Source organism: Stylophora pistillata, chromosome 1, assembly GCF_964205215.1.
Source record: "Stylophora pistillata chromosome 1, jaStyPist1.2, whole genome shotgun sequence".
In the NCBI taxonomy this organism is placed as follows: Eukaryota; Metazoa; Cnidaria; class Anthozoa; order Scleractinia; family Pocilloporidae; genus Stylophora; species Stylophora pistillata.
This window is the reverse complement of record NC_142519.1, coordinates 61,296,394-61,322,628: the sequence shown is the minus strand read 5'-3', so window position 1 is coordinate 61,322,628 and position 26,235 is coordinate 61,296,394. Positions and strand designations below refer to the sequence as shown.

The following is a 26,235-nucleotide window of genomic DNA, read 5'->3' as shown; positions in this document are numbered from 1 at the left end:
AGGTCACCAGTACAGACCGAATGCAGTAGTTCCCAGTCCTTGAGACACAACCATATAATAATCAAACTTATTATCCAACCGTGCTTCGTAGAGTACAAATAACATGTGAGACGACTACAAATATCATGCAATATCTGTACTCCAGAAATATCCGCTAAATTCACCCGCGCTTAAATAAGAATTTGGTGTGTTTGATAATAATCTCTTATTAGACTTTTTGTTGTATAGTATCACTGGGTATTTTTACTTGTTGTTTATATTTTGACTCACCCTCTGCACTCATCAAAATATGGCACAACTCGTACAAATACTCAGCAATACTTCACAACAAAATGTCTTATAAGATATATTTATTGGGTAGAAGCTGTTATCTTGATCTACCACCACATTTTTGTTATTGGTTTACAAGGAATTGTGTAGAAGCCAGAGGGAGAATTAAAAATCATTTCATGGGAGTTAAAGGGCTCAAGTTTGTGAAAAAAAGAAGATTAAAAAAGATTAATGGCAGCAAAGAACTTTAACTAACTCTTCATGTCAAAAACCACACAAAAAATCCATAGGATATATTGCATGTAATGAAAACGATCTGTGCCAAATTGTTCTCTCCAAGTTAGTTTGAAAGTAATATCAGATTAAAAAGATATGCTCTCAAAACAAATCAGCTGGAAGCACTTTTCAAAGAAAAGTTGGAAAGCTATCTTCATTCTTAACTTATTCAATTACAAAGAAAAACTTAACACTAAACTAAACATTCATGCTAACTTTAATGCATAGTTTTGAGTAATTTTTCAAAAATGAACAAAAGTGTCAGTGTAAGCAGTATGCAACTATCGGTTAATCTCTTCATAAAGGATATCCTCAACATCATTTTTGACAACTGAACAAATTGAAAATTCAATTTACATGCTCTCTCTGAAAATGTCATGCTCAAAATCAATGGTTGGATTAACAAGTAGTTTCCAAGTAAACATTGCTGGGCTGCAATAGTGGGCCATTTCTATGATTAATCCCATTTGATCCTGGAAAGATTCCATCTGGCTCTGACTCACGTCCCATTAAAGTTGCACGCACTGCCTGCTTGTACATTCCCGTTGGTATTTTCATGTACATAACATCTGTGACCACGCGCACTGAGTAATCTGGAATGTACTGACTGCCTGGGGGTTTTGCATTCAGTGACGACAGAAGTGCCTTTGTACCAAAGCTTGTAAAGGGGCCTTCTTCAAAAGTGAGCTCATCTTGTCCAATAGTAACTTCAACTTTTCCTTGAATAATCAGAGTAAAGAATTCTGCCACAACTCCTTTCTTGTACAAGAACTTCAGGTTGTTATCCATTTCATCATCCAATTTGATCTCTTGGACAATATGAGGCTGGTTTATTAAGCGCTTCAGCATGTTGAAAGAGATCACATCATCACTGAATGCTTCCACAACTGTTATAGAGAACACAGCAAATCAGAAAGTAAATACAATGAAACTGTATAAAGTGGAACCTTTCCTCCAAATCATTAAACCCTGACATCAGTATGCACATTCTCCATACTGTTCACCATACATTAAAGTGCTCACGGGGAGAACTTGTTTAACAATTACCAACTTTTTAATTGGTGATCATTTCCTTTATTCTTATGATCTTAGCGTGTGATATCAAAGGGTGTTATTGAAAAGAGAAATAAGAAGCTGATCAACCTCTATTCAGGGGACACTTGCCTTGCTTAAGGTTTAACTGCATGTAATTTCAATTTACTAATACAAACTATTCAAAAGAATTCCATTAAGTGGTCAGCACTCACACCTATTTCCATACATGTATATATGAAACTCAAAACGAGCTTTTCATGTTCCATAGCTTTCAACAAAATGGTTACACATTGGGGTTTTATCTACCCACTTAAAACTTGCCACCATGTTTCACATATAAAAACAAACAAACAACTACAATGAAAGAGCTGCTTAGCAATAGCTTTTGTTAGAATGGTTACACATTAAGTTTTTTTTTTTATCCACGGTCTATAAATGCATAAGAAAACCTTTGGAGCAAAAAACCAATTAGAAACCCAACTCACATAAGAGTACATTGGTGAATTATGTTAAGCTTATTCCCACCTATCAGGGCTTGACACTAACAGTAGCCAACTAGTCACAGACTAGTAGAAATTCAGTTTTGGCTAGTGGTTTTAGATTTCCACCAGCCAGTTTGGCTAGTAAACAAACTGAAATTGTTGTAACATCTAAGTTGTCACTAGCCACTTGGCTTGTAAGTTCAAAGTTAGCTTTGAGCTCTGCCTATGCCTGTATTTATGTACGTTTTATGTGTGTACAAGAACTTGCTCAGGGGCTGAATAGAAAGCAATGAGACATCTTAGAAGAGGTGGTGGACTGCTAGTCACAGGATTTTATTGAAACCCCCCTTAAAAGCATTATTTTAAAACATACAAGTTTCCTACCTGTGGTAAGATACTGCAATATTGCTAGCTGTAACTGGGGAGATACTTTAGGCTTCTCCTGTTCTTCTGTGAAAAGTGATAAATGAACCGGCTCTTTGCGTCCTGGTATGACTTGTCCAGATTTATTGTCCACTGTTAAACATAAGAATGAAACAAGTAAAATACATGGAAAGTGAATTTATGTTTTGGAGTAACTGCAAAATACCCTGTAGCTTCACGGCCACTTATTTAACCTGTGTCACTGTACTTTGTCAAGAGCCTGTCAGTAGTTGTTTGTCAACACTTCTCTAACTTTATTCCGTAAGAAAACAACTAAATGAAAGGGTATTTATTCTTAAAAGTATGGTAATGATTAAAAATGAAATACTCTTGGAACTGAGCTGCAAACCAGTTCAAACAGTTAACATCAATTTGATTAAGAAAATCACTACAAACATCTGGGTACACCAAGAACAGGATCAGATTGCAATAAGATAAATCATGGAAACTTGGAGAACACACACAAACAAAATAAAAAAAGATTAAAAAAAAAAAAACAAACAAAACAAAACAAGAAAAGCAAAAACCATTTTTAACAAACAGCATTTAAAGCTCTTTTCTATGATACTGAGAGATTCTCCTGCACAATATCAAACCACTTAATCTTTTTTTGTGTTTTGAACATTTCATGCAGACATTTTACAGGTATCCTGTGACTTTCACACACATCTTTTCTTAAATCAAATACTTTTAAAGAATACTGATATTACCATATCTTGAAATATGGTTTGAAAAACTGAAAAATGAGGAAATTACCCCTGGTTTGCATTGCGCATTTTCTATTTCATTACAGTGTATATTATCTGTGTGTGTCTTAGAGGAATATGCCAGCATGTAAATGCAGTATATTCAATTGCTTGCATCACTCAATATTTCATTTGTGGTTAATAATCAATTTGCAACAGCTTTGAGGTTGAATAACAGCTGAATCAAAGCAGGCTTTTATAATTAATGATAGTGAACTTCAAACCACAATTTTTTCATAAGAAACTTAAAAATTTTCAAAATAACTTTGCCATTTTCACCTCTGTCAAATTAACTCAATGTTAGCCAAAACTGAACCTAATAAGTATAATGCAGCTTATTTCAACCTAAAATAACATAATATATTTTTAAACAATGTTTGCGAAACAATATTTTCCAATAATCATTCTAAGAGTGAATAATATTGTGTATTTTGATAGCTGAAATTATCATATATATTGATGTTGCTGATTTTAAATAGTTAAAAAACAACAATTAAATATTGTATTTTTTTTCTCTTTATTTCTTACAAATTTCAAAGGACATCGAGTTCTGTAACTGAATACGAGACAGGAATGGAAAATAATATCACTTCTAGCAGAGAGAGAGTTCTTTCATTATTTAAAGTGTGGTGACGTGGGTGCCCACAGAGGCTACTTGAAATTCCCATGAGCTCTGGATTCTCATGCAATGTCTGTCCCTAATCCTGCAAAAAAATTAAATAACATAAAGCCATACAAATTATTCATAAAAGCTATACTATACTTACAATAGATGTCTGTTTCATCCACAATCTCTGACTGGATTATTTCTTCTAAGATGTCTTCCAAAGTAACAATACCTATAGCTTCATAAAATGGGTCTCCATCACCCTCATTATTCACGCGTTGGACCACTGCCAAATGTGAATGCCCCTTCTTAAAGTCTTCAAGCATTGAATCCAAATGCACATCATCAAAAACACGCTGAACCTTGTGATTGTAGAATTTAATAACAGCACGCAGTGGAGTACAGTCATCTGTGTCAATAAAAGCTAGGTCTTTAACCAGTAACAAGCCCACAATATTATGCCGTTCCCCATCGTACACCGGAATGCGACTATGCCCTGATTGCATTATGTTTGCAATAGTTCTAAAATCAAGGATGGACAATATATCCAGTAGATAGCAGTCTTCTAACTTTGTCATGACCTCTTTCACAGTTTTACTCTTGTAATTTAAAACTCCTGAGATAATATTCATTTCATCCCCTTCTAGATCATTGAATTCTGCAGTAACTTTTAACATTTCTTGTAACTGTCTCCTATTGTACACTGTGCCTATTTCATCGCCTAATATCCAATCTAAAATCTTACTTATAGGAAAAGACACGGGGAAAGTAATAAGCATGAAAAATCTTGTGATCCAAATGGTGCGTGCACCAACAGCCAACCCATGCCTGGAACAAATACTCTGGGGTATTATTTCGCCGAATATAACAATTCCAGCGGTGGAACCCAAAACAGCAGCAACTCCACTACCGATTAAGCCGTCTAGAAGAATTGTGAAGGACGTATTTACCAAAACATTGCCCAACAACAGTGTGCATAGAAGGTAATTCCCATGCTTGCGAAGTGGAGTGATACTTTTAGCGTATTTTTGTTCGTTGGAGTTGCCGCAGTTCATGACAATTTTAAGCTCTGTTGGATCAAGAGCCATTAGCCCCAGATTAAGCCCGGAGAACAAGCCTGACAGCAACATCAGAACTACAATAAATAATATCTTCAGCCACAGAGGTAGATCACTTTTTCCTTCGCACTTGATCTGGAGAAGAGGATCGTCTGAACCCCCTTGATGTAACCATTCCCTTCCATTGCCGGACTGCAGACAGACATAATGAGGTTTCCCACAGCTTTCCTTCGGTAAACTCACTTCGGCTTCTCCTACATATTGCTGAAGGCTGTTTTCAGTGAACTCTACAGGCTTCGTTCGATCCTCATCACATTTTGTTTGAGATTCTCCCACGGTAGTCGTAAAAGCAATACGAGTGTCCCGCGTAAATCCTGCACCGTAGAATCGTAGCGTCACTAAATTATCCGCAGTTATTACGAGAACACCATCTACGATGGATGATTTGCCACCCGAATCACCGACAGGACTTATTCCTGTCACGTTGGCCTCACATTTTACAAACCTGAGAAGAGCGGTAACTGTAATAAGACAAAACGTAAGGACATAAACATTGCAGCTTGAAGAGAAGATGGCGGCCATCCGAGACTGACGATCTCGTGATGTACGTCACGACGATTACTCACGAGGATTGACCGGAAGACTCCAAATATGGACTTCATAAAAATTAATAGATTTATGTATTAAATTTTTAGCCAATTGTGCATGAGCTGGTCCGTTAGCTCAGTCGGCAGAGCGCGGTGCTGATACACCTGAGTCAGAGACTCAATGCTAGGAACGCCGAGGTCGAGAGTTCGAGCCTCTCACGGACCACATACTTTTTCAATTAATTTGTTACCTTAGCTAAATTTATTATCTTCCCCTACTTTTCCACCCTGTAAAAATAACTTTTGTTTCTTCGTCTTGTTAATCGTGATTTATTTTCTTTATTGGAAAAACGCACCCCCTATTTTCATGTAATCTCGAAAAAAAGTTTGAATCTCGCCACAACAATAAAACCAAATATTATGATTTATTCGGTTTCACGGAACGTCTTAATTGTAGTTACATACGAGAAATTTAATGAGGATAGAAATACCTCTTTATTGACCCAATATCTTCTTGCTTATTTTTTTCTCGTAATTTTTGCCTGGCCCTCCCATGCTAAAGATATTTTTAGGCGTCGCATTCCAACCTAGTCACGTGATCAAAATAATCCGCATATCCGTTTTGCAGCTTGAAGAGAAATATTTCAAGCGCTCTGCTAGTTTTACTGATTGTGGTTTAGTGTCCTGTTGACGTTTGAGGACGTTTTTCTGCAACCATGAGTCGAGGGACGACTTCAGTGACCGGCGACATAAAAGTGGAAAAGAGTAAAATGAAATGGGATCCGAAAACTTTGGAAATTCGAACGCATTCAGTCGAGAAGACCCTCGAACCCCTTGTTCATCAGGTACAGTTTGTGTTGTTGGGTTTGTTATCCAGCTTATCTCGATTTTCAGTGGAGTTTATTGAAATATCGAACGATGATTCAACACGATTTCCCTGAAATAGTTCACTCAAATATTTTTTTTGTGTAGCTGGTGCAAAGGGAACAACGTAGAGTGTCCAATTTTTTCTTCTTGATCAAATTGGTGTCTTGTCGAACGTTGAAAATATTTCGTACTGTTCTTGCCGCAGCTTGAGTGTTCTTACTTTAACATGTAAATTAGCTTTGAGAGGAAAAATTCAAAACTTACGACCTATCGAGAGCTTCGTGAAAACCCTTTATAATCTGGCGGAAAGATATGTTCTCCACTTAATTCCAAATGAACAGAGTCAAACCTTGACAACTTTTACTTGAATCCTTCCTTCTGTTCTCTGGGCCATCGATTAGCTTAAAATTGTACGAGTTTTAACAACAAATCATGGTTTGCCAATGGATATACGTTGTACGACTGGGCATTTTACGTTCACGTTGTTGGCGAATTTATTTAATTTAAGTTGTAAACCGTTGATAAGCAGATTTTCAGCTATTTATACCGGCGATTTACCGGTATCTCATGACAAACAATTCAACGATATACGAGGGTGCGGCCATTTTGCTCTTCTAAAATTGCAGTCAAAAATTACCAACAGCGTATTTGTGTAAATGATGCATGGAAGTCTCTTGGTCTCGTTTGGTTTTGAGGCCAGGACTGTCTCTAGTAAGACATCCAGACATTGGTGTTATCAAATGAAATTACAGTAATAGCTTCAGTGCCTGACTTTTCATAATAAGACAATCAAGGATGAGTTACCTTTCGTTCTTGCAATTATAAAGACATTACTACCCTGCATGGGGTAAATGTGACCTCTCAGATTCAGAAATGTTTCATGTTGTCAACTGTCATGTTAAATTTCCTAAAAAGTTTGCAATTGCAAGTACAGTAAAGTTCTTCACAACTGAAGTTGTACAGTCATGCATATATCTGCAGTTTTTTTTTCCCTTGTAATATGTTATGTCATAACATGATTTATGACATCAGTGAAACCAAAACTCCCATTGGTCAGGAAAAAAAAAAGTTTCCCTGAACCAAAATTAAAGTGTTATAAGAATTGGGAGTTCAGTCTTTAAAAAGGACTGAACAATTAGTGCTATTAACACAGCAGAGAGTGTTGAGTTTACCTGATCGATGAAACTCTTCAACCAGATTCCACCACCTAAAATTAAAACTCAGAGTATATCCTCTAGAGAAAAGGAATTGTACTTCATAGCATCATCTTATCTTAAGATATTCTAAATGCCTGAATTATAACTGCATATTTATCTCTAGCTTTATTTCATATCAGGTTTCTCTGTTCTGAAAAACAAATAAGACTCTGACAATGTGTAAACAAGGCATTTTCATGACAGTGGTCTATCATTTACTTCTTTTCAGGTAACAACCTTGGTGAATCACCCAAAGAAAAAGGGTAGCAAACTTGGAAAGTCTAAGAATGCCCATAAACTTGCCCAAGACATAGAAGATGCTACAGCTCGGCTGATTAAAACAGGAGAGGAAATTGCTCAAGAGTTTCCTGAAATCAGAGAAGAAATGTTAGCAGCTTGCAAGGACTGTCGGGGGGCAGGTATAGCCTTTGTTAGTTAGAGTGACCAAATTGTACTGTGCTTTAAATGTATTTAACTTTTTTAAAACAATTGAGGAATGAGTCAAACATTGGTTCAGCATTCTCAACCAAGTACTTATACACCTATTAAGATCTCATCGTGTCTATTTATATTTCAGCATGGTATTTTTATTGTTAAGAAGTGTTTTTTTCTCCATCAGCATCACTCTGGGTAGTTTTAACGTTTTGAAGGGTTAGTTGTTGCTAAGGATATATTGACTTCTTGGCTGAATATTATTTCATTGTTCATCTGACATTTGTCATTTGATACAGAATTTACCACTCTCCCCAAGTGAGGAATGATTTTGGGTGGGACATATAAATTAATCTTCCACCAGGAACTTCATAATAGGCCCATGATGTGGGCAACAAACAAGTAACTAGCCCTAGACATTACAAAGTTACAATTCCGAGGCATTTGCATCATGTGTAACTGCCAATCAAAATAAGTTAATTTTTGCCTTGCTTTGCAGGAGATTCGATGCGAATTGCAGCCAAAGAATTTGCAGATGATCCATGTTCATCTGCCAAAAGAGCTACAATGGTCAGGGCTGCTCGGGCATTGTTGTCCTCTGTCACAAGATTGTTGTGTGTTGCTGACATGGCAGACGTGTATCGACTCCTTGCTTCACTGAAATTGGTCAGTTGAGATTTTAATCTATTCTGGTTATACCAACATACCCTTGTCCTTTCTCTCCTCTTACATACATGTTTAAGATTCTACCATCCTCACTTTCTATGTGTTAATGGCTGTTGGTCGTGCTTTTTGTGTTTTATCCAAAATCACAGTTTAATTACCCCTAGTCTTCTTCAAGTGGTTCAAAGTTTTGCACAGAATAGCTCAAAATGTTCTGCGTCATTATCTTTGACCATCAGAAGATCCAACATGTCTGCAGTTTTGGGACTGATTTAAGTGCCATAAACTATTGTTGATGTACATAGAATACTCTCTTATTTTGTAAAATTAATGTAATTTATTGTTGTTTTATGGTTTAATTTTGTATTGCTTTCTGTTGGTTACTTTTTTTTTAGGTGGAGAAGAGACTGAAGGAGTTAGAGAAAGCTAGTAACACTGCAGACTTGCTGAATTCTTTTAAGAATCTTGGGAATGATCTGATGGACTTGGCAAAACTTTCTGGCAAGAGACAAGCAGTAAGTGAACATAACATGGTCTTGTACAGTTTTGCTGGCTCTGTGATTTCTTGTTAAGGTGGTTACATGACATTGATTCCAATTTGTGTTTCCTTGAAATATTCAGGACTTAAAAGATCCACACAGGAAAGATGACATGGCTGCTGCAAGGGCCACTCTGAAAGAGTCAAGCAAAATGCTGCTGTCATCCTCCAAGGTAAATTCCTTTAAGTCATTGTCTGTGGCAGTATCACTGTTTTAATGCTCAGACATCTATGAACAGTTAGCATGATACATTAACAATGATCTTAGTTTACCGCAAGACATGCATGTGCTGTGCAGTGTACTATACTGTTACAGTTCTCTTTGTACATGTAAATGGTTATTGATAGCCTTGCTCTTCTTTGAAGGAAATTTCTCCAGGAGAAGCTTCATTTGTTAACTATGAACTTCCCATTGGAAAGGAAGGCTATATTTCATTCTCTTCGGAAGATGGCTACCCTTAGAACAGATCTAGAGCCCTATACAGTATTGTTGTTGCAGACCCCAGGTTCTATAATTTGAGTTAATCCAAGTCTGTTTTAGTAGTTATTTATGAGTTATACTTTCATAGTAAAAAGAAAAATAAAAATCCTTTCAATTAGTTATTAAGTGGTGAGAACTTCCTTTGGCTAGACACTGCACAGCTGGGTATTTGTACAATTATTATGAATGAATGAATGAATGAATGAATGAATGAATGAATGACTGACTGACTGACTGACTGACTGACTGACTGACTGACTGACTGACTGACTGACTGACTGAATGAATGAATGAATGAATGAATGAGCTTTAATAATTACTCCTGTACAGGCCTTTCAGCAACTATTTACAGTGGTAGACAATTTACAATCACAAATGAACAACTTAAAATAGGATAATAAAAATGAAAAAAAAATTATATATGTCCAATGGGTATCATACAAAGACTATTAATGTGCCCCTCTTAAGAAGTCCTTCAAAGAATGTTTCAGTGACTTTACAGAAGGCAAGTTCACTAGCTCACTACTCAGGGAATTTAATAGTGAAACTGCTCTATAGGCAAAGGTTCGTTGACTGTTCGCGGACCTATAAAAAGGGATCTGAAGTTTGTTGCTATGCCGCGTGGCTCGATCATGTATGGTGGTGCGTTTTTGTAACTTGTTACATAAGTAGTCGGGTGCCAAATTATTGGCATACTTATAAGCCATAACTGTATCTCTAAGTTGTTATATGATAATATTAAAATTATTCAGTTAGTAACTTTGATTAGCATTGTGCTGAACTTTGTGCTTCTTCCAGGCTTATGTGCGCCATCCTGAAGTGGATTCTGCAAAAGCCAACAGAGATTTTGTGATGAAGCAAATGTCTGAAGCAGTGAATGCCATCTCAGGGGCAACACAGGCTACTGGCTCTAGTGGACCACACCCATATGAGACTCCAGGGGCATTGGCAACAGCTTTAGATGACTTTGATGTGGGTACATGTAGATTGTAAAGAAAAACAGATTTTATGAAATTGTTGAAATAGTGAGAAATAATTGTGTAGGAGACTGTAGAGGCCAAGTAAAGAAACAAGTGAATAGATTGTAAATTGGTTAAGAATGCACCTTTTTCGTTTAGCCTGATCACGATATTATAGCAGTATTGGTATAACATTAGTATTTGTATGTAGTTCTAGTATTTATTTATTTTATTTTACTTTAATAGTTGTATTAATTAATTAATTATTACTGTTATTTTATTGTGAAGTGCATTTGAACATTGTATGGAATTTACGCTATACAAATTATTATTATTATTATTATTATTATTATTATTATTATTATTATTATTCCCAACTGGTTGGTGGCAAACAAGTTGAGTCCTTTTGAGGGGCTGCAGAGAAATTGAACCTGGGACAACCAGAGATAAATTCATTTGAGTTGCAGGGTGTGAGTTGTACAATTAGTTCAATGTTGGATTGCCCTGGTTTCAAATTGAGCAATGCAACCTCTTTCACAACTGGATATGACAGTGAAGAAGATTTTCCTTGATACTAAAGTTGTGCAGCAACTACATGACTTGTATAACATATTATATCATGCACAAATGGCTGAATGGTATTTCGGGAACATATTAACAGAAATATTGGTACAGTTTGAAGTTAACTTTATAACTCCCATGAGTGACATATCAAGTAGATAAGTTATGAGAATAAAGAAAAAATATCGATAAGTGGATTTTTAGTTGATCCAAAACCAAATTCTGTGAACTAACATCATAACTAATTATAATAATTTTAGTAAACTGCCAAAGCTGACAATCATGTAGTGTGGCATAAATTATGCATGTTTCTTTGTATTCCAGTCCCAGGTCAGCATGGATCCAACTTCATACTCAGAGAAGCGCACCCGTCCCACATTGGAGCAGCGTCTTGAAAGCATCATCAGTGGAGCAGCACAGTTAGCTGACTCAATATCAACTAGAGATGATACACGAGACAAGATTATAGCCAGTTGTAATGGTGTGCGGCAAGCTCTCCAGGATCTACTATCTGAATATATGAATCATGTAAGAACCCCAAATAATTCATGCAGTCGGTGCTTATCACAAATTGATCATACATTGTGAGGACCATGGTCAAATCGAAACATGTTTTAGAACTCTACCCTTTAACCTTAATTTCTCCATACAGTGTCACCACTGAAATGTTCATAGGTCATAAGAATGAGTAATCATCAACTTAGGATACTCTGGATTGTTAAGCAAATTCTCTTTGTCAGTCTCAGAGGAAACATTTAGAGAACAGTTTGGAGACTGAGCACACTGATGTTAGGTTGTAAAGGGTCTATAATTACACTGACTTGTTCAAAGCTAAGGTTCTGGTATGGGATTGGTATTGCAGAATTTGGTATTTGTGGAAATTAAGTCTTTTTCTCATTCTTTTGACAATTTGTTTTGCTTTTCATGTGTCCAGGCCACAGGAAAGAAGAAGGCTTCTCCTGGAGGATCACTGGACCAAGCCCTGGAAAGGATGTGTAGACGAACCAGAGAGCTGAGAGGCCAGGTAAAAGAATTTAAATGGATGTGACAGCTTTTGTGATTTTTGATATTTCCCCATGAGAGTGATTTTTGTCAGGCCTTTTAAAACACTTGTCAACAAAATGATGAATGTCAGGATGTTTCCGATCACATTGGGTCAGGGTGTTGATGTACTGGTACCCAGTTAGGGTGTTGATGTACCAGTACCCTGATTGCCTATTTCTAAATTGTTGTGAAACCCTTTCAATTCTAACTTGTGGGTGCTTAATCACTCACATCTTTTAAGGCAAGTCTACTCCACTCCATTCCTTTTTAATGCTCTGGACTCAATCTGCAAGTCCAGTTGGGTCAACCAGTGCTTGGCCAGAATGTGGACTCGCTCTACCTACAGCTGTAGTATGGGACAGTTATCTAAAAGGGAAGGCAGCGATTGTTAACAATTATTATATGTATTCTTGATTTCATTTTCAAGTTGCGTCGTGCAGTGGTGGATCATGTTTCCGACTCTTTCTTGGAGACTACAATGCCTCTGATTATGATGGTTGAGGCAGCTCAAGCCGGCAACGAGAAAGAAGTAGAAGAATGTGCCAAGTTATTCACAGACCATGCTGCAAAACTTGAGGAGGCAAGTTTTCATTGAATTTAGCTATTTGGTTCAACAGAATACATTGTGTGTATTCATTGCTGTTCAGTTTTATCCTTAGTGCAAAATTTTAAATTTCTCATTTCATATTTATTTATTTTGAATCACCATACTGGAAAACAAATCAAAAGGAAAGAAATACAAGCCTATTAGAAATTTGAACCACAATAAACCCAGGTGAAAGTGTAGTGTGATCGTCCGGGTATGTGTAGTCCTGAGAAAGACTGTTGTCTGTGGTGGTGACACTCACCCGGGCAATCACAATACACTTTCACATGTTACCCCCGCGTTCAAACCATTTACTGCAATAAATCCGTGTTGATGAAGTTTGGATTGCCTCTGATTTGAATCTCTATCACAAAGGACTGATAATAAACTGACATTGTTATCTATTTCATAACCTTTTGAAATCAAATTTTTTTTTTTGTCTTTGTGTTGTTCCAGGTGGCAAACCTTGCCTGTTCCATGTCTGTAAATCCTGAGAAGGTAAAGATGGTGAGACTGGCAGCAAAGAGACTGCAGAACTTGTGTCCCCAGGTAAGAACATGCTTTGGTTATACAAATGAAATGGTAATCAAGAATCAGTTCTAAAGGACGAGAAACTGTAGGCCGCGTCTCCTGTGTCTTCTCTGTACTGGTTAGCAGGGGATGTTGAAGAACCCACACACATAATTTGAATAGAGTAGGGAATTGTAGCTTCTGGTGTTGTGGTCTGGACTTGATTCCAATATTAAGGCATCTGCAAAAATTTCCTTAAAAAATTGTAAACTACTCAATGCAGTCTGGCCAAAGTCCTTTGCAAAGTGTGGTAAATTAAATCAGAAAAGCCACATAGTGGAGATTTAATACGGATAGTACTACAACTGTAGCCACCTTTTAAAAGTAGAATCGTGTGCAAATTTGGCTCAATTCTTATCCTGTACAAAATTTTGAGATTCTAAATAGTGATTCTACAATTGGTCATTTACTAAGTGTATTTATCTACAAATTGCAGGTCATAAATGCTGCTCGAACACTTGCTGCCAGGCCCCACAGTAAGGTGGCTCGTGAAAATATGGATGTGTTTAAAGAGGCCTGGGAACAGCAATTGCAGGTTCTCACTGAAGCTGTTGATGACATTACAGGAATTGAAGACTTTTTAGCTACTACAGGTGAGGGGATTATATTGCATGAGTGTGGAAGAGGAGGTGACGGGAAGGTTGTGACACCCATGTTCATCAATAACTAGTGGTAATTAATTTTATTGTGATGAAATAATCTTGAATGATGTCACCACACATGACAGAATAAAGGGAATGATCACCTACTAAGGAAGCCCTTGATTGTTAAACAAATTCTCCTTGTCAGCACCCTAGGAAATGTATAGAGAACAGTATGGAGAATATGCATACTGATGTTAGGCTGTAAAGGGTTAATAGGTGTTCTTTTTCTTGTGTTCTATCAGAGGCACATATCCTGGAAGATGTCAACAAATGTGTCCAGGCTCTGCAAGAGAGAGATCCTGAGAATGTGGACAGGACTGCTGGACAGATACGTGGACGCACAGCCAGACTTGAAGATGTGGTGACTGCAGAAATGGAGAATTACCAACAAGGGCCATACACTGATAATGTGATGAGAGCAGTGATGTATATGAGGAACGAAGGTGAGATCTCTAGCTTGTGAGTTATTAATTTAAAAGTATTTTAGAATGAAAAATACTTCGTGCATCGAAGGAGTTATGTTTTCGTGCACGTAGCTTTCGTGAGCAAATTTCAACAAACAGGACGGCTTTTGCAATTCAGTTTTAATTAAATAAAAATGAAAAAGGAGGTGAAGCGTGAAGCATTGGCTTGACTTGAATACGGTATTAAACTTTACCATCGAATCAAAAGATTGAACAGATTCTGTTAAACGAATAGTGCATCGAGGTCAACAAAAAAATGTCATAAATTCAGTAATTGATCCTGGTTCAGTTAATATTCATTTATACTTGTACAAATATTATTACACGACTCGGGCAGTCAGAGGGCCAATAACTAAAATCAACCAATCAAAATGCTCTATTGCCGGTCAATGTTCTCTCAGTATTGGACCGGGCACTGTCCCGAATGGTCCCGAATGATACCGCACTTGCGTCCCTTTGAACTTCAGTCGTATAATAAATCTCTTATTAAGCAAGCTTTCTCGGGACCGTACTGGAAGAATATCGGCCCTCGGTCTTTTTTGAACGGACCTCGCAGCGCTCGGTCCGCACTGTCAATACCTCGGGCCGATATTCTCCCAGTACGGTCCTGGCGCTTGGTTAATAAGATAAATATATAGATATATATATATATATATATATATACTTTTTTTTATCAAGTGCACATTTGCCTCAAAGAAATTAAATTCCCTTAATATCTCTTCTAAGAAGGAAAAGTACACCTATGTTTTGTGTTCCTTTGTGTTCAGTTTTGATTTGCCCTCGTATTCCTCGCAAGAAACCGTGATATTTCTATGGAAACAAAACTAAGCATTTTCCTATGGAAAATACATTAAGAGCCTTACAAAACATGCTCATGTGTGTTTTTTTTCAGTGGTCCCACACTTTGCTCAGAATGTGGAGAGATCTGTAAACACGCTGGCTAAAGATCCCCGTGGAGAGGTGGATGAGGCGCAGTTTATTGATGCTTCTAAACTGGTAAGGATAGGCTTCATTTTTGGTGCAGCAAGCTATGACTAGGCAAGTCTCGGAAAATTTGCCAACAAAAAATAATAATAATAATAATAATAATGATAATAGTAATAATAATAATATTTGTTGATTTGTATTACGCAAATATCAATCCAGAGAAAAAAAATTTCATCTGCGCATTACATTGACTCAACAAAATCTTAAAATCCTAAACATATTCCAATTAACAAAAAGTCTTATTTACAATAACTAATTAATCTTTAAAGTCCCATATACCAATCCTTCTTTGTGAAAAGAATAAAAACAATGAATTAGCTAGGAAACGCCTTATGGAATAAATGAGTTTTAAGAGCCTTCTTGAAAGTATTAACTGAAGACATATTTCCAATAAAAAGGGGAAGATCGTTCCATAATTTAGGGGCAGCCATATAAAATAATCGATCACCAAGCGTGGAAAGAGACTTGCATGGTGGAATGTTAAGAAGTTTGCCATCATTTGATCTAAGATAGTACCTTCCCCCCCCTGTGTCTTTCAAGGGGTAGGTACTATCAAACACAATGAAGAAACATGGCTTTTAGATGATCTCGAAACGAAACCTTCCTAAAAGAGTTGTAAAGGCCGTGGGATCCTCGGAGGGCGATTAACCAGGATTAACCGGTTTTTTTATTTATTTATTTAGTTTTTGGCGTTTGTCTCGGCGTTTGTGGGCAAACGCGATGCCAGCTTGAGGAAAGCGCTAGGGCGAGTCGCTTCGTAGAGTGGAGGAGCGCAAAAAAAAAAAAAAAAAAAGAAAAAAAAAATTGTTCGTCACTTTTTTTTGCGCCCTTTTTCTTGACTGTGACTCGTCTCTCGCGCTTTATTCGCCTTCAGCCGAAAAAAGCGACAAAAAATTACGCGTATCACGAAGGCTATTCTGAGTTTTATGTTGTGGATTTGCTAATGGAACTGGTAGGTAAATGTTTCAATACTGGAGTAATGACTGACATGTCTGCAATTTACTTTAGGTGTATGAAGGTGTAAGAGACATCAGGAAAGCCGTTCTCGCTGGAAGGGTAGGTTCATTTTTTTGTACCCATTTTTATCCATCAGTAGTTTGATTTACATCAATTTTCTTTCCTTTCAATGTCGCTTTGTGCTGGTGTTAACAAAATGCTCTCTAATTTTTTTTTGGGGGGGGGAGAGAAGGCGGGGGAGGAAGAGAAGGCGGGGGGGGGAAGAGAAGGCGGGGGGGGGAAGAGAAGGCGGGAGGGGCTTTCAAGTAATCTGTTGGCGATGAATTATGGGAATTATATTTAAGATATTTAGTGGAGGGCTGTAGACTTTCTATAAAGCAAGGCGTACCGACTACGTGAAGATTGAAACCTTATGCCCAAACCGTGGTTTCATACACATGCATGATCGCGAGAGAGTATTAAAATCTATGAACATTACTTTGTCTTGAGTGACACCTACATGTTGTTATTTTTGTTTTCGCAGAGACGAGGTGGTGAAGAAGTGGAAACGGAGGATTCAGCTGCGGTGTTGTTTGCCGAGGCACAGGCTCGTGCCAGAGAACAAGCTGCCTATGAACAACTCAAAGCGAGTGGTATGTTGATATCCTTAAAGAAGAATTTGTGCAATACCACTTGTTTTCCCGCCCTTTTGGGGTTTTGCTGCTATGGACCGTGGGCTTCGGTACACTTTTTTTTTACTATAGCGGCCATCTTGGTTTTGTTATGTTTTGAGATCGTAATAAGTTAATATCTTTGACGACTTCTTCCTATTCTGGTATCGAGAACAAACATAACAAAGTGATTGATCATTCTTAGGAGAGATAAAACTCGTATTTGCCAAGGAGCTGCCCAGAAATCAAAGTACAAATGAACAAACTGCTTGAAGCGCCAATAACGCGACCAACCAGGTCACGATTGGTTTTAGCTTTTAAATTGATTGGTTGAGAGAGTGGCACGAATTTTACAGACAGATCACAGGTCGGAGGCAAAAAAAGCCCATGCCATATCGCATTACATTTGGACGCTCACTTGGAAAGTTTTTAAACTCTTGTTTTTATTTCAGGTAAATTACAGTTTGAGGTGCGTGCGGAAGGAGGTGAAGATGAAGGCGGGATGGGTGTGTCGTCCATCAAGGTGAACGGTGTGGAACATTGTCCCAGGAAGCCAGGCCATAATGTTGTTGTACTTGATCCGATTGGTGACGTGTACGCAGTCAGAAATTTCAACACCAATTCAGGGGAAGGCCCGGCTATGGGACAGTTTTTGAACCAACTTCCTGAGGATCATGTTGTTCTTGTGGCTACTCAGGAGCTGACAAGCCGAGAGCAGGGTAAGGGTTCAAGTTGGAGGAACAGTTTTTCAAGTTTGATCATGGCGTGTTACAATTGTCCTGATATCTTGATTGGAAAACGAAACGCCTATTATGCTTACTTGACTAGTTACTGATCTTTTGAAAGAAAATTTCACAAACAATCCAAACGTTCGTGTCAGTGTTATGTTAGTTGGAATTATGCTAAGCAATTGTTACGGCTCCAAAACATATTGAATACATTGTCTTTAGGTAACAATGTGGCGGCCGCAGCCCCAGCGCTGGAGCGTCTTGGAGCTGAGGGGCCATTTGATCCTGGTTTTCATGGATCTTACGCCTTCTCTGGCTGTACTGGACCCGCACCAAGATTTTACACCAAGGCTGAAGTGCGACCCAGATACCATGGACCAGCAATTGTGGCGCAACTCATTCCTACTCCAGCTGCACAAAAAGGTTCGTTGTTTTAGATTGTTGATATTTTTCTTTGTGCAGCTGAAAGGCATGTTTTTATTTTGAACCATTACTTCATTGAATTGGTGAACTCTTGATTCCTTTAGGTAAGAGTCGCACTGGCTCAATGGTTAGCGCGCTATTTTGCTCTAGGTTCAAAACTCAGTACTTGGTTTAAAACGCTCGCTGTACCTCATCTCACTTAGGAGTGTGAGCTTTCGTATTCCGCACTCCGATGCCTTACCACTGAGCCACAGAAAACGCCAGGCCATTGCAGCGAAGGTTGCCTTGCACCCACGAATAGATTCCAGTCGTAGAAATCTATATTCCAGTCGTAGAAATCTATATTCCAGTCGTGGAAATCTATATTCTATCGGAATACCGGTAGTCTGATGGTACACTCTACGGCTCGTTTACGTCGGTTGTATTATACATAGTGACAATGTTTAATCAAAGAAAAATGATACTTGTGTGACATGTATTGCTGTGTTTCTTTAGGAATGGTTCGAGTTGCGATCGTTGCGACAGGAGAAGATGATCCAAAGGGAACAGGCCGAACATCAATCAAAGTCAATGGCATCGAGAGATCGCCCATGCTGCGCGGACACAATATTGTCGTACTGGACAGTGACAGAAACTTTATAGTGGCGGCCAACTTTGACACTGCAGATCCGTCTAAGGGGGAGGGGGTGAAGATGGCCAAGTTCTTACAACAACTTCCCCAGGAGAGGATAGTGCTGATCGGTACTCAGGGGACCACCGGTGAGTATGGTTCGTGGCATCGATGGGTACTTTACAAAAATGTTCTACGACCAATCGTACCCCACTACCGTCAAGGCAAATGATTATTGAAAACTCTATCGCAATTCTCGAACGTGATTGGTTACCAGGTACCTGATCTTAGCACTAATAGGATAGTTGACGCGTTGTGCTTGTAATTGGATTGTGCAAAAGGAAAGTTTTAGGCGCCATGCCGATTGAGTCAGACGGTATGTTCTATTTGCCCTACTGACTATTGAATTAGACATTTTCCTTGGGAAAGTCATCTGTCATGTTTTCATATTTGTGCCTTTAACCGATTGGTGTTTCAGTCTTAAATGCTGTCATAGTTTTGACTCTGCTTGGTCCGGTTACCAATAGAACTCTCATGGTTGTTCTAACTTAATTCAACAGGTACATCAGTAAATGATGCAAAAGAGGCTCTTTATGACATAGGTGCCACAGGCAATGTTCATCCTGGGTTCCACGGCTCTTGGGCCTTCGTGGGCTACACAGGGCCCGAGCACGTTAAATGGGCCAAGAACATAAGCCAACCGCGGTACCAGGGACCTGCAGTTATCGAAGAAATGCTAACCAGTCCGTCAGCAGAGGAAGAGATAAGTAAGATGTTGACCAATAAGAAATTATCTTGTTCATTAGCTGAGGAAGAACTAGACACTGCCGAGGCTGTAGCCTGTTCCAAGGTATAAGTTTGGACATAGGCGAAAGAGCGGGTGAGCGATGAACGGCAGTTGCGGTTTATTAGGACCGCGCTCACTTTTTCGAGTGCCCCTCACCCCAGCCCCCACAGGCGAGAGCTTGATACCAGCCACTGAGTGTCAGACTAATAGCAGGATTGCGGGTGTCGTGTTGGCTAAATTAGATTGTTTCGTACTCAGGATCGTCTTGGCCGAGTCATTTGTTGTGTTTTTGGGCGAGACACTTCACTTTCGCTGTGCTTCTCTTTACTCAGCAGTGTAAATGGGTACTGGTGAATTATGAGGGAAATGAGTTGAAATAATGCAGTTTAGAGAGTCGGGGCATATATAGGGGGCGGGGGGATGGTAGTCTTAGAGGCAGCACGTTCCTACGACTCAGCTTATTTTAGGCAATTATTAGAATGAGAAACACTTATTCACCGAAATAAGTGGGATGCTTGGGATAAATGGGATATTAACCTCTCTATAACCGGCTATTAGTGAGATGTGTACCGTGGTCTTGTTGGATTGTCCACAGGCGCCATGGCAGCTGCAGAGTCTGAGTACGAACCGGTGTCTGATTACGAATTTGAGGGAGCAGTGTCTGATTACGAGGCTCGGTCTGAGTTTGACGACACCGAGGATTGGGAGAAGGACAAGAGTATATCAAAGAGGAGTGCTAGGGTAAGAGTTATCTCTGTGCTCTCCCTCTTACCGTAGGGAAGGGATTCGAGTTTCACATGTTGCATGACTACAGCTAAAAGACAGTCGCGCAAGAGGAAATTGGGCTGCTCGAAGACTGTGCGGTATTAGTTTTGTTTAGGACGATGACGGCATCGTGGCAAATTTCTGCGGTTCTAGATTTCCGAAATTTCCTTTGGACCTAATTTGTGCGACTCTCTCTTGCGTATTCAGTATCTACACACATCTCATAATCATTGTCCGTAATTTGTAACACTAATTCTTGGTTATTTACTATCTTGTCTCCAGTCACTCATGAGAGCTCTGCCAGCAGAAGAAAAAGCTAAGATAGAACAGCTGGCCGAGGGACTGAAACTAGAGAAGAAAAAACTGGAAAGCGAGTTGACCAAATGGGACGAAAGTGGAAATGATATCATTATCCTGGCGAAGAAAATGTGCATGATGATGATGGAGATGTCCGATTTCACGAGGTAGAATGTGTCTTTTAAACTGTTTTTTTTTTTTTTTTTTTTTTTTTTTTTTTTTAACCAGTGAAGGACGGAGTCGGAATTTGAGTCGGAAACGACGTTGGAGACGAAGTCACAGGAGCGCTTACAACGTAGTGAATATCGGGAATTCGAGTCGTTAGGAGAGCCGTAAGCTCGACGAAATCGAAGTCAGAACGATTCGAACGTGTCGGAATCATCTGATTCTGCAGATGCTCCTGTGAAATCATGAATGCCGTGGTTACAAGCAGAAGCAGAAAAACTAATCAATCAGAATGTCAGTTACGAGGTCCTCTGTGCCTAGCGCGATCCTCAAATTTACTTTAAACCCTTTTGACTCCCATGATGTTAGTAGTAATTTTCCATACTGTCTGCTGTGCAATTCTCATGGTGTTATTTCGGAGAATGTGGTATTGGATCAACTAATAATCCCTTGGTTGATATTTTTCTTTATTCTCATGACTTATCTGCGTGGTGGGGAATTGATACAGCAAGGTGAACTTTTGTCTTGATCATTTATGGGAATTAAAGGGTTTAGCGACGAAGTCATGGGTGATATCTGTTTATTACACGACTCGGGCAGTCAGAGGGCCAATAACTAAAATCAACCAATCAAAATGCTCTATTGCCAGTCCAATTTTCTCTCTAAGCATTGGACCGGGCACTGTCCCGAATGGTCCCGAATGATACCACACTTGTGTCCCTTTGAACTTCATTCGTATAATAAATCTCTTATTAAGCAAGCTTGCTCGGGACCGTACTGGAAGAATATCGGCCCTCGGTCCGTACTGTCAAGACTTCGGGCCGATATTCTCCCAGTACGGCCCTCGCGCTTGGTTAATAAGATATATATAATGCTCCATGTTCTGTTGTAGCGATCGTATCACTACGTTACTCGTAGCACCTGCAACTCTGACTCCGTGTTATTAAAAACATCACTATCGTCAGCATGCAATGAAACAATCTGAAACATACCGAAACTGTTTTTGTCATTTTGACTCTAGGGGAACCGGACCGCTGAAAACTACGATGGATGTGATCGATGCTGCTAAGGTTAGGAACAGTGTTTTGGGTGAATTTCAGCGTTTATTGACCATCAGTGATTGTTATATGTGTTGTTCATACTTCAGAGAATTGCCAAAGCTGGAAGGAAGATGAATGAAAAAGCTACAGAAATTGCACAGAAGGTACGTCCTTAACGTAACGGAGGCATCATTACTCAAAAAGGTTTGGCAACGGCAAAAATAGATTTACGGGCTGAAAAGTGATCCAATTTACTTGTTTGGTGTTGAGTACAGTTTGTACCAGGCTGCGAGACACTGGAGACAAGTGGAGTGGGTTAAAAATTGGCGGTAGAGTCGAAATGAAAAAAGCTGTTTCTCTCGATCGATATTTTTGGTTCTTCTGAAATGACTGGAAGCCTAGAACACTAAGGGTATTGACTTTTCTTCATTTGGTCAATATTTCGAATTCTGCTTGTATTTTGCTTAGTGTCCTGATTCAAGTTCAAAGAACGACCTGTTGGCGTACATACAACGCATTGCTCTGTACTCCCATCAGCTGACCATCACTGCCCGAGTGAAAGCTGACGTACAGATGATTAGTGGTGAACTTGTAGTCTCTGGGGTAAGTTCTTCTTTATTATTTCTCTTGATATAATCACAGGTAAAGACGTTGTTATTTCACCAAAAAGTCGAGGGGGGGGGGTGCGGAACTTATGTTCTCATCGCGTGTCAAGCTAAAAGTGGCGATGTTAAAATACGTTCCTTTTTTTTTTCGTGGTGAGGAGGGGATCTTTAAAATTGTACTTTACTTCTGACCAAAGAACGATAAAACCAGAAAGGATTGTGAAAGGTGGAGAACATCAACTCGAATTGCGAATGAAAAACTTTTAAAAAGCAGGCGTAGGTTTTGCATCTGGTCTCACAACGATCTTCTTTTCTTTCAGTTGGACAGTGCTACCTCTCTCATCACAGCTGCCAAAAATCTAATGAACGCTGTTATTTCTACAGTGAAGGCCTCGTATGTTGCTAATACCAAGGTATGGCTATGGTTGTCTTTAATACTTATGTCTTTTCTTTATTTGGCTGAGCTTGTGTTTATTGAGAGTTGGGTCAGCCACAAGAACAGACGAAAAAGCTGCCAGCGTTGTGATCTAGAGGGGCACGATCTCTAACTTTTCAAAGGTGCTTATTAACCCTTTACAGTATAACATCGCATATCGTTTATACTGTTTTCCTTTCCTTACTGTTTTCCTTTCCTTACTGTTTTCCTTTCCTCCCTGTTTTCCTTTCCTCCCTGTTTTCCTTTCCTCACTGTTTTCCTTTCCTTACTATTTTCCTTTCCTTGCTGTTTTTTTCCTTACTGTTTTCCTTTCCTCGCTGTTTTCCTGTCCTTTCCTTACTGTTTTCCTTTCCTTACTGTTTTCCTTTCCTTACTGTTTTCGTTTCCTTGCTGTTTTCAGAATCGTGACTTTAACCCATCCAAAGATTAAGCAACATCATTTTGTGCGTGGAATAACTAAATCTATTTTGCCAAAACATCATGGCACCATTGTAATCTATTTATTTAATCACTTTCACCAGAGTGTGGTGAGGGTCGCACAACAGAGCGAGGCTCCAAATTAAGTGCGCCCTATATCCCACCAATCCCACCCCAGGGGAGGACATCCATCACACTTCTTACCAGTATTTTATTAATTGAAGTTTGCCAATTGATGTCACACACATTAATTTCTACTTTTCGTTTCTGGTTTTACAGCACAAGTCAGGAGATGCAAGGGTAAGAGAGAATTTAATATCTTGATTTTCAGTTTGTTAATCACTTGTTTGAGAAGTAATCGATGAGGAAACCTGGGGCGAGGATTTCGTTGTCAAGTTAGAGATATTGTAAGGGTTTTGTACCTGGAATGGTGCTTGGTTATTCACAACAAGGTTTTTTAACCTCGGAAATTCAAGAATTCGAAGACTCCTTTTCCATAACTTTAAAACCTCGTCCTCTGAAAAATTTCACTTTTCCTTTCACGGAATCTAGGGCTCCAGTCTCACATGGCGCATGCGTGCACCGGAGAAGAAACCGCTGGTTAACCTCGAGAAAGATGACCGTGTGCCACAATTACAGCGTGCCGAGAAAGTAAAACAAGAATCGCCCATTCAAGCTCTCTCTGAATTTGACACATCGGAGACGAAACGCCAACCCGACTTTTACTAGGCAGTATTATTTCCCAGGAAGGATGAACGACAACACACCTCTAAGCAAAAATTTCTGGGGACCAAAGAATATTTTGATCCTGCTTTGGATATGGTCGTATGATCCTTAAACTTAAAATGCTGTAGGAAATCTCTGTAACCTACTCAAAAGAATTGGAATTTGACGAGTGCGATTGTAAAATTCGAAGCGAATTGACAGACTATTTTTTAGTTTTTTAGATAATAGATAGTGTGAATTAATGTCAGGTTGATGTAGCCTTGTTTAAAGCATGATCTCGTAGAAAATTAGGTGATGAAAGGCTAGATTCTCTCATAATGGTTGTACAAACTTTTGTTAAAACTGCTACAAGGAGCACGTAGTTTGTTAAGGCTTTGTTAGGGTGTAATGTGTTACGTATTGTCTGCGTAACTGCTGACTTTTATAGAATGGCAAATTTATTCCGAGAAAGGAGACTCGTCACAGGCTTCGCAATTTTAAGCAGCTGTCCACAAAATAAAGACGTCATGGTGTCGTTAAGTAACACGATTTCTTAAGAGATCAAAGTTGCCAAGGAAATAACGTCATCGACGTTTCGTAGAAACACGAGGTCATTGTCGATGTCAATCACCCGGCTTATTTAAGTCAAGAGTTTTTCTTTTGATCAGTCTTTGTGAAAAACAATGAGGACTATTTTTGTAATTAGGTAGCGTAGTTCTGAGAATTGCACACAATGTATTTGCCTAAAAAATAAAACAGCACAAATCAAGGGGTCTTCGTCTTTGTTTCATCTTAATTACAGGAGAAATGGAAATGAAATATTACGTAATGATGTTTACTGTTAAGTATGACGTAATGATGTTTACTGTTAAGTATGACGTAATGATGTTTACTGTTAAGTATGACGTAATGATGTTTACTGTTAAGTATGACGTAATGATGGTTACTGTTAAATATGACGTAATGATGTTTACTGTTACATATGACGTAATGATGTTTACTGTTAATCTTCGCGATGCTGACTTGGACGTGATAGACGGTAAGAGTACAAATGCTTTTTACAGATTTCTCGGCCAATGATCTTACACCGTGAGCGGGGACAAAACTGACAATTTTTGTGGCTACTGCCTCTTATCAGCCGGTTTTTTCTATTTTTGGTTCAGTTGGCCAATTTTCAATGTTGGACACTTGTAGCCCATGTTGGGTTTTTGACACTACTCACCGATTTTCGGTTTTGGCCAAAAGTAGCTCCTCGTGGGATTTGGGTTTAGGATTTTCGCTACTTGTAGCCATTTTGGGATTTGGCCACTAGTAGCCGTTTGACGGTGGCCATTAGTGGCCGCTTTCGGATTTTTGCCATTAGAGGCCCTTTTGGGATTTTAGACACTAGTGGCCATTCCGGCATTTTAACCACTAGTGGCCGTTTTAAGATTTTGGCCACTAATGGCCGTTTTAAGATTTTAGCCACTAATGGCCGTTTTAGGATTTTGGCCAGTAGTAGCTGTTGTGGCATTTTGGCCATTAGTGGCCGTTGTGGGATTTTGACCTCCAGTGGCCGTCTTTGGACTTTGGCCATTAGTCGCCGTCTTGGGATTTTGGCCACTAGTGACCGTCCTGGGATTTTGGCTGCTAGTGGCCGTCTTGCATTTTGGCCACTAGTGGCCGTTTTGGCATTTTGGCCACTAGTGGCCGTTTTGGGATTTTGGCCACTAGTGGCCGTCTTGCATTTTGGCCACTAGTGGCCGTTTTGGCATTTTGGCCACTAGTGGCCGTCTTGCATTTTGGCCACTAGTGGCCGTTTTGGCATTTTGGCCACTAGTGGCCGTTTTGGGATTTTGGCCACTAGTGGCCGTCTTGCATTTTGGCCACTAGTGGCCGTTTTGGCATTTTGGCCACTAGTGGCCGTCTTGCATTTTGGCCACTAGTGGCCGTTTTGGCATTTTGGCCACTAGTGGCCGCTTTCGCATTGTGGCCAGTAGTGGCCGTCTTGGGATTTTGGCCAGTAGTGGCCGTCTTGAGATTTTCGCCACTAGTAGCTGTTTTGCCATTTTGGCCACTAGGGGCCGTTTTGGGATTTTGGCCACTAGGGCCCTTTTTTTAGTGGCCGTCTTGGGATTTTGGCCACTAGTGGCCGTTTTGGGGTTTTGGTCACTAGTGTTCGTTTTAGGATTTTG

At 39.2% G+C, this 26,235-nt stretch overlaps 2 protein-coding genes and 1 non-coding gene across 3 annotated transcripts; 2 read left to right on the top strand and 1 right to left on the bottom strand.

Moving 5' to 3' along the window:
* Window positions 1-745: 745 nt before the first annotated feature.
* LOC111337969 (metal transporter CNNM4) lies at window positions 746-5,512 on the bottom strand. The gene is made up of 3 exons (XM_022944370.2): window positions 4,000-5,512; window positions 2,448-2,579; window positions 746-1,433 (listed from the first exon to the last, which is right to left on the bottom strand). The coding sequence occupies exons 1-3, from the start codon at window positions 5,477-5,479 to the stop codon at window positions 946-948; spliced, it is 2,100 nt and encodes a 699-aa protein (XP_022800105.2). The 5' UTR covers window positions 5,480-5,512; the 3' UTR covers window positions 746-945.
* Window positions 5,513-5,609: 97 nt separating this feature from the next.
* Trnai-gau (transfer RNA isoleucine (anticodon GAU)) lies at window positions 5,610-5,710 on the top strand. The gene is made up of 2 exons: window positions 5,610-5,646; window positions 5,675-5,710. It is a non-coding gene; the product is annotated as a tRNA-Ile (tRNA).
* Window positions 5,711-6,095: 385 nt separating this feature from the next.
* Window positions 6,096-24,830, top strand: LOC111337953 (catenin alpha-2). Its single transcript, XM_088728099.1, has 27 exons — window positions 6,096-6,329; window positions 7,777-7,966; window positions 8,479-8,645; window positions 9,038-9,157; window positions 9,264-9,353; window positions 10,460-10,633; window positions 11,506-11,709; window positions 12,116-12,205; window positions 12,653-12,805; window positions 13,268-13,360; window positions 13,818-13,974; window positions 14,268-14,468; window positions 15,382-15,485; window positions 16,485-16,532; window positions 16,957-17,065; window positions 17,536-17,802; window positions 18,034-18,234; window positions 18,730-18,993; window positions 19,405-19,611; window positions 20,227-20,372; window positions 20,679-20,860; window positions 21,880-21,928; window positions 22,006-22,062; window positions 22,367-22,501; window positions 22,824-22,916; window positions 23,636-23,656; window positions 23,909-24,830. The coding sequence occupies exons 1-27, from the start codon at window positions 6,201-6,203 to the stop codon at window positions 24,083-24,085; spliced, it is 3,828 nt and encodes a 1,275-aa protein (XP_088584225.1). The 5' UTR covers window positions 6,096-6,200; the 3' UTR covers window positions 24,086-24,830.
* Window positions 24,831-26,235: the final 1,405 nt, after the last annotated feature.

Bases quoted from the DNA above. Each gene is read 5' to 3' on its own strand.
- LOC111337969 (XM_022944370.2), bottom strand. From the start codon at position 5,479: ATGGCCGCCATCTTCTCTTCAAGCTGCAATGTTTATGTCCTTACGTTT. The intron at 2,580-3,999 runs GTAAGTATAGTA...TATGTTTAACAG, and splicing joins GGATGAAACAGACATCTATT to TGGACAATAAATCTGGACAA. The intron at 1,434-2,447 runs GTAGGAAACTTG...TCTCTATAACAG, and splicing joins ATTGCAGTATCTTACCACAG to TTGTGGAAGCATTCAGTGAT.
- LOC111337953 (XM_088728099.1), top strand. From the start codon at position 6,201: ATGAGTCGAGGGACGACTTCAGTGACCGGCGACATAAAAGTGGAAAAG. The intron at 7,967-8,478 runs GTATAGCCTTTG...CTTGCTTTGCAG, and splicing joins CAAGGACTGTCGGGGGGCAG to GAGATTCGATGCGAATTGCA. The intron at 11,710-12,115 runs GTAAGAACCCCA...TCATGTGTCCAG, and splicing joins TATCTGAATATATGAATCAT to GCCACAGGAAAGAAGAAGGC.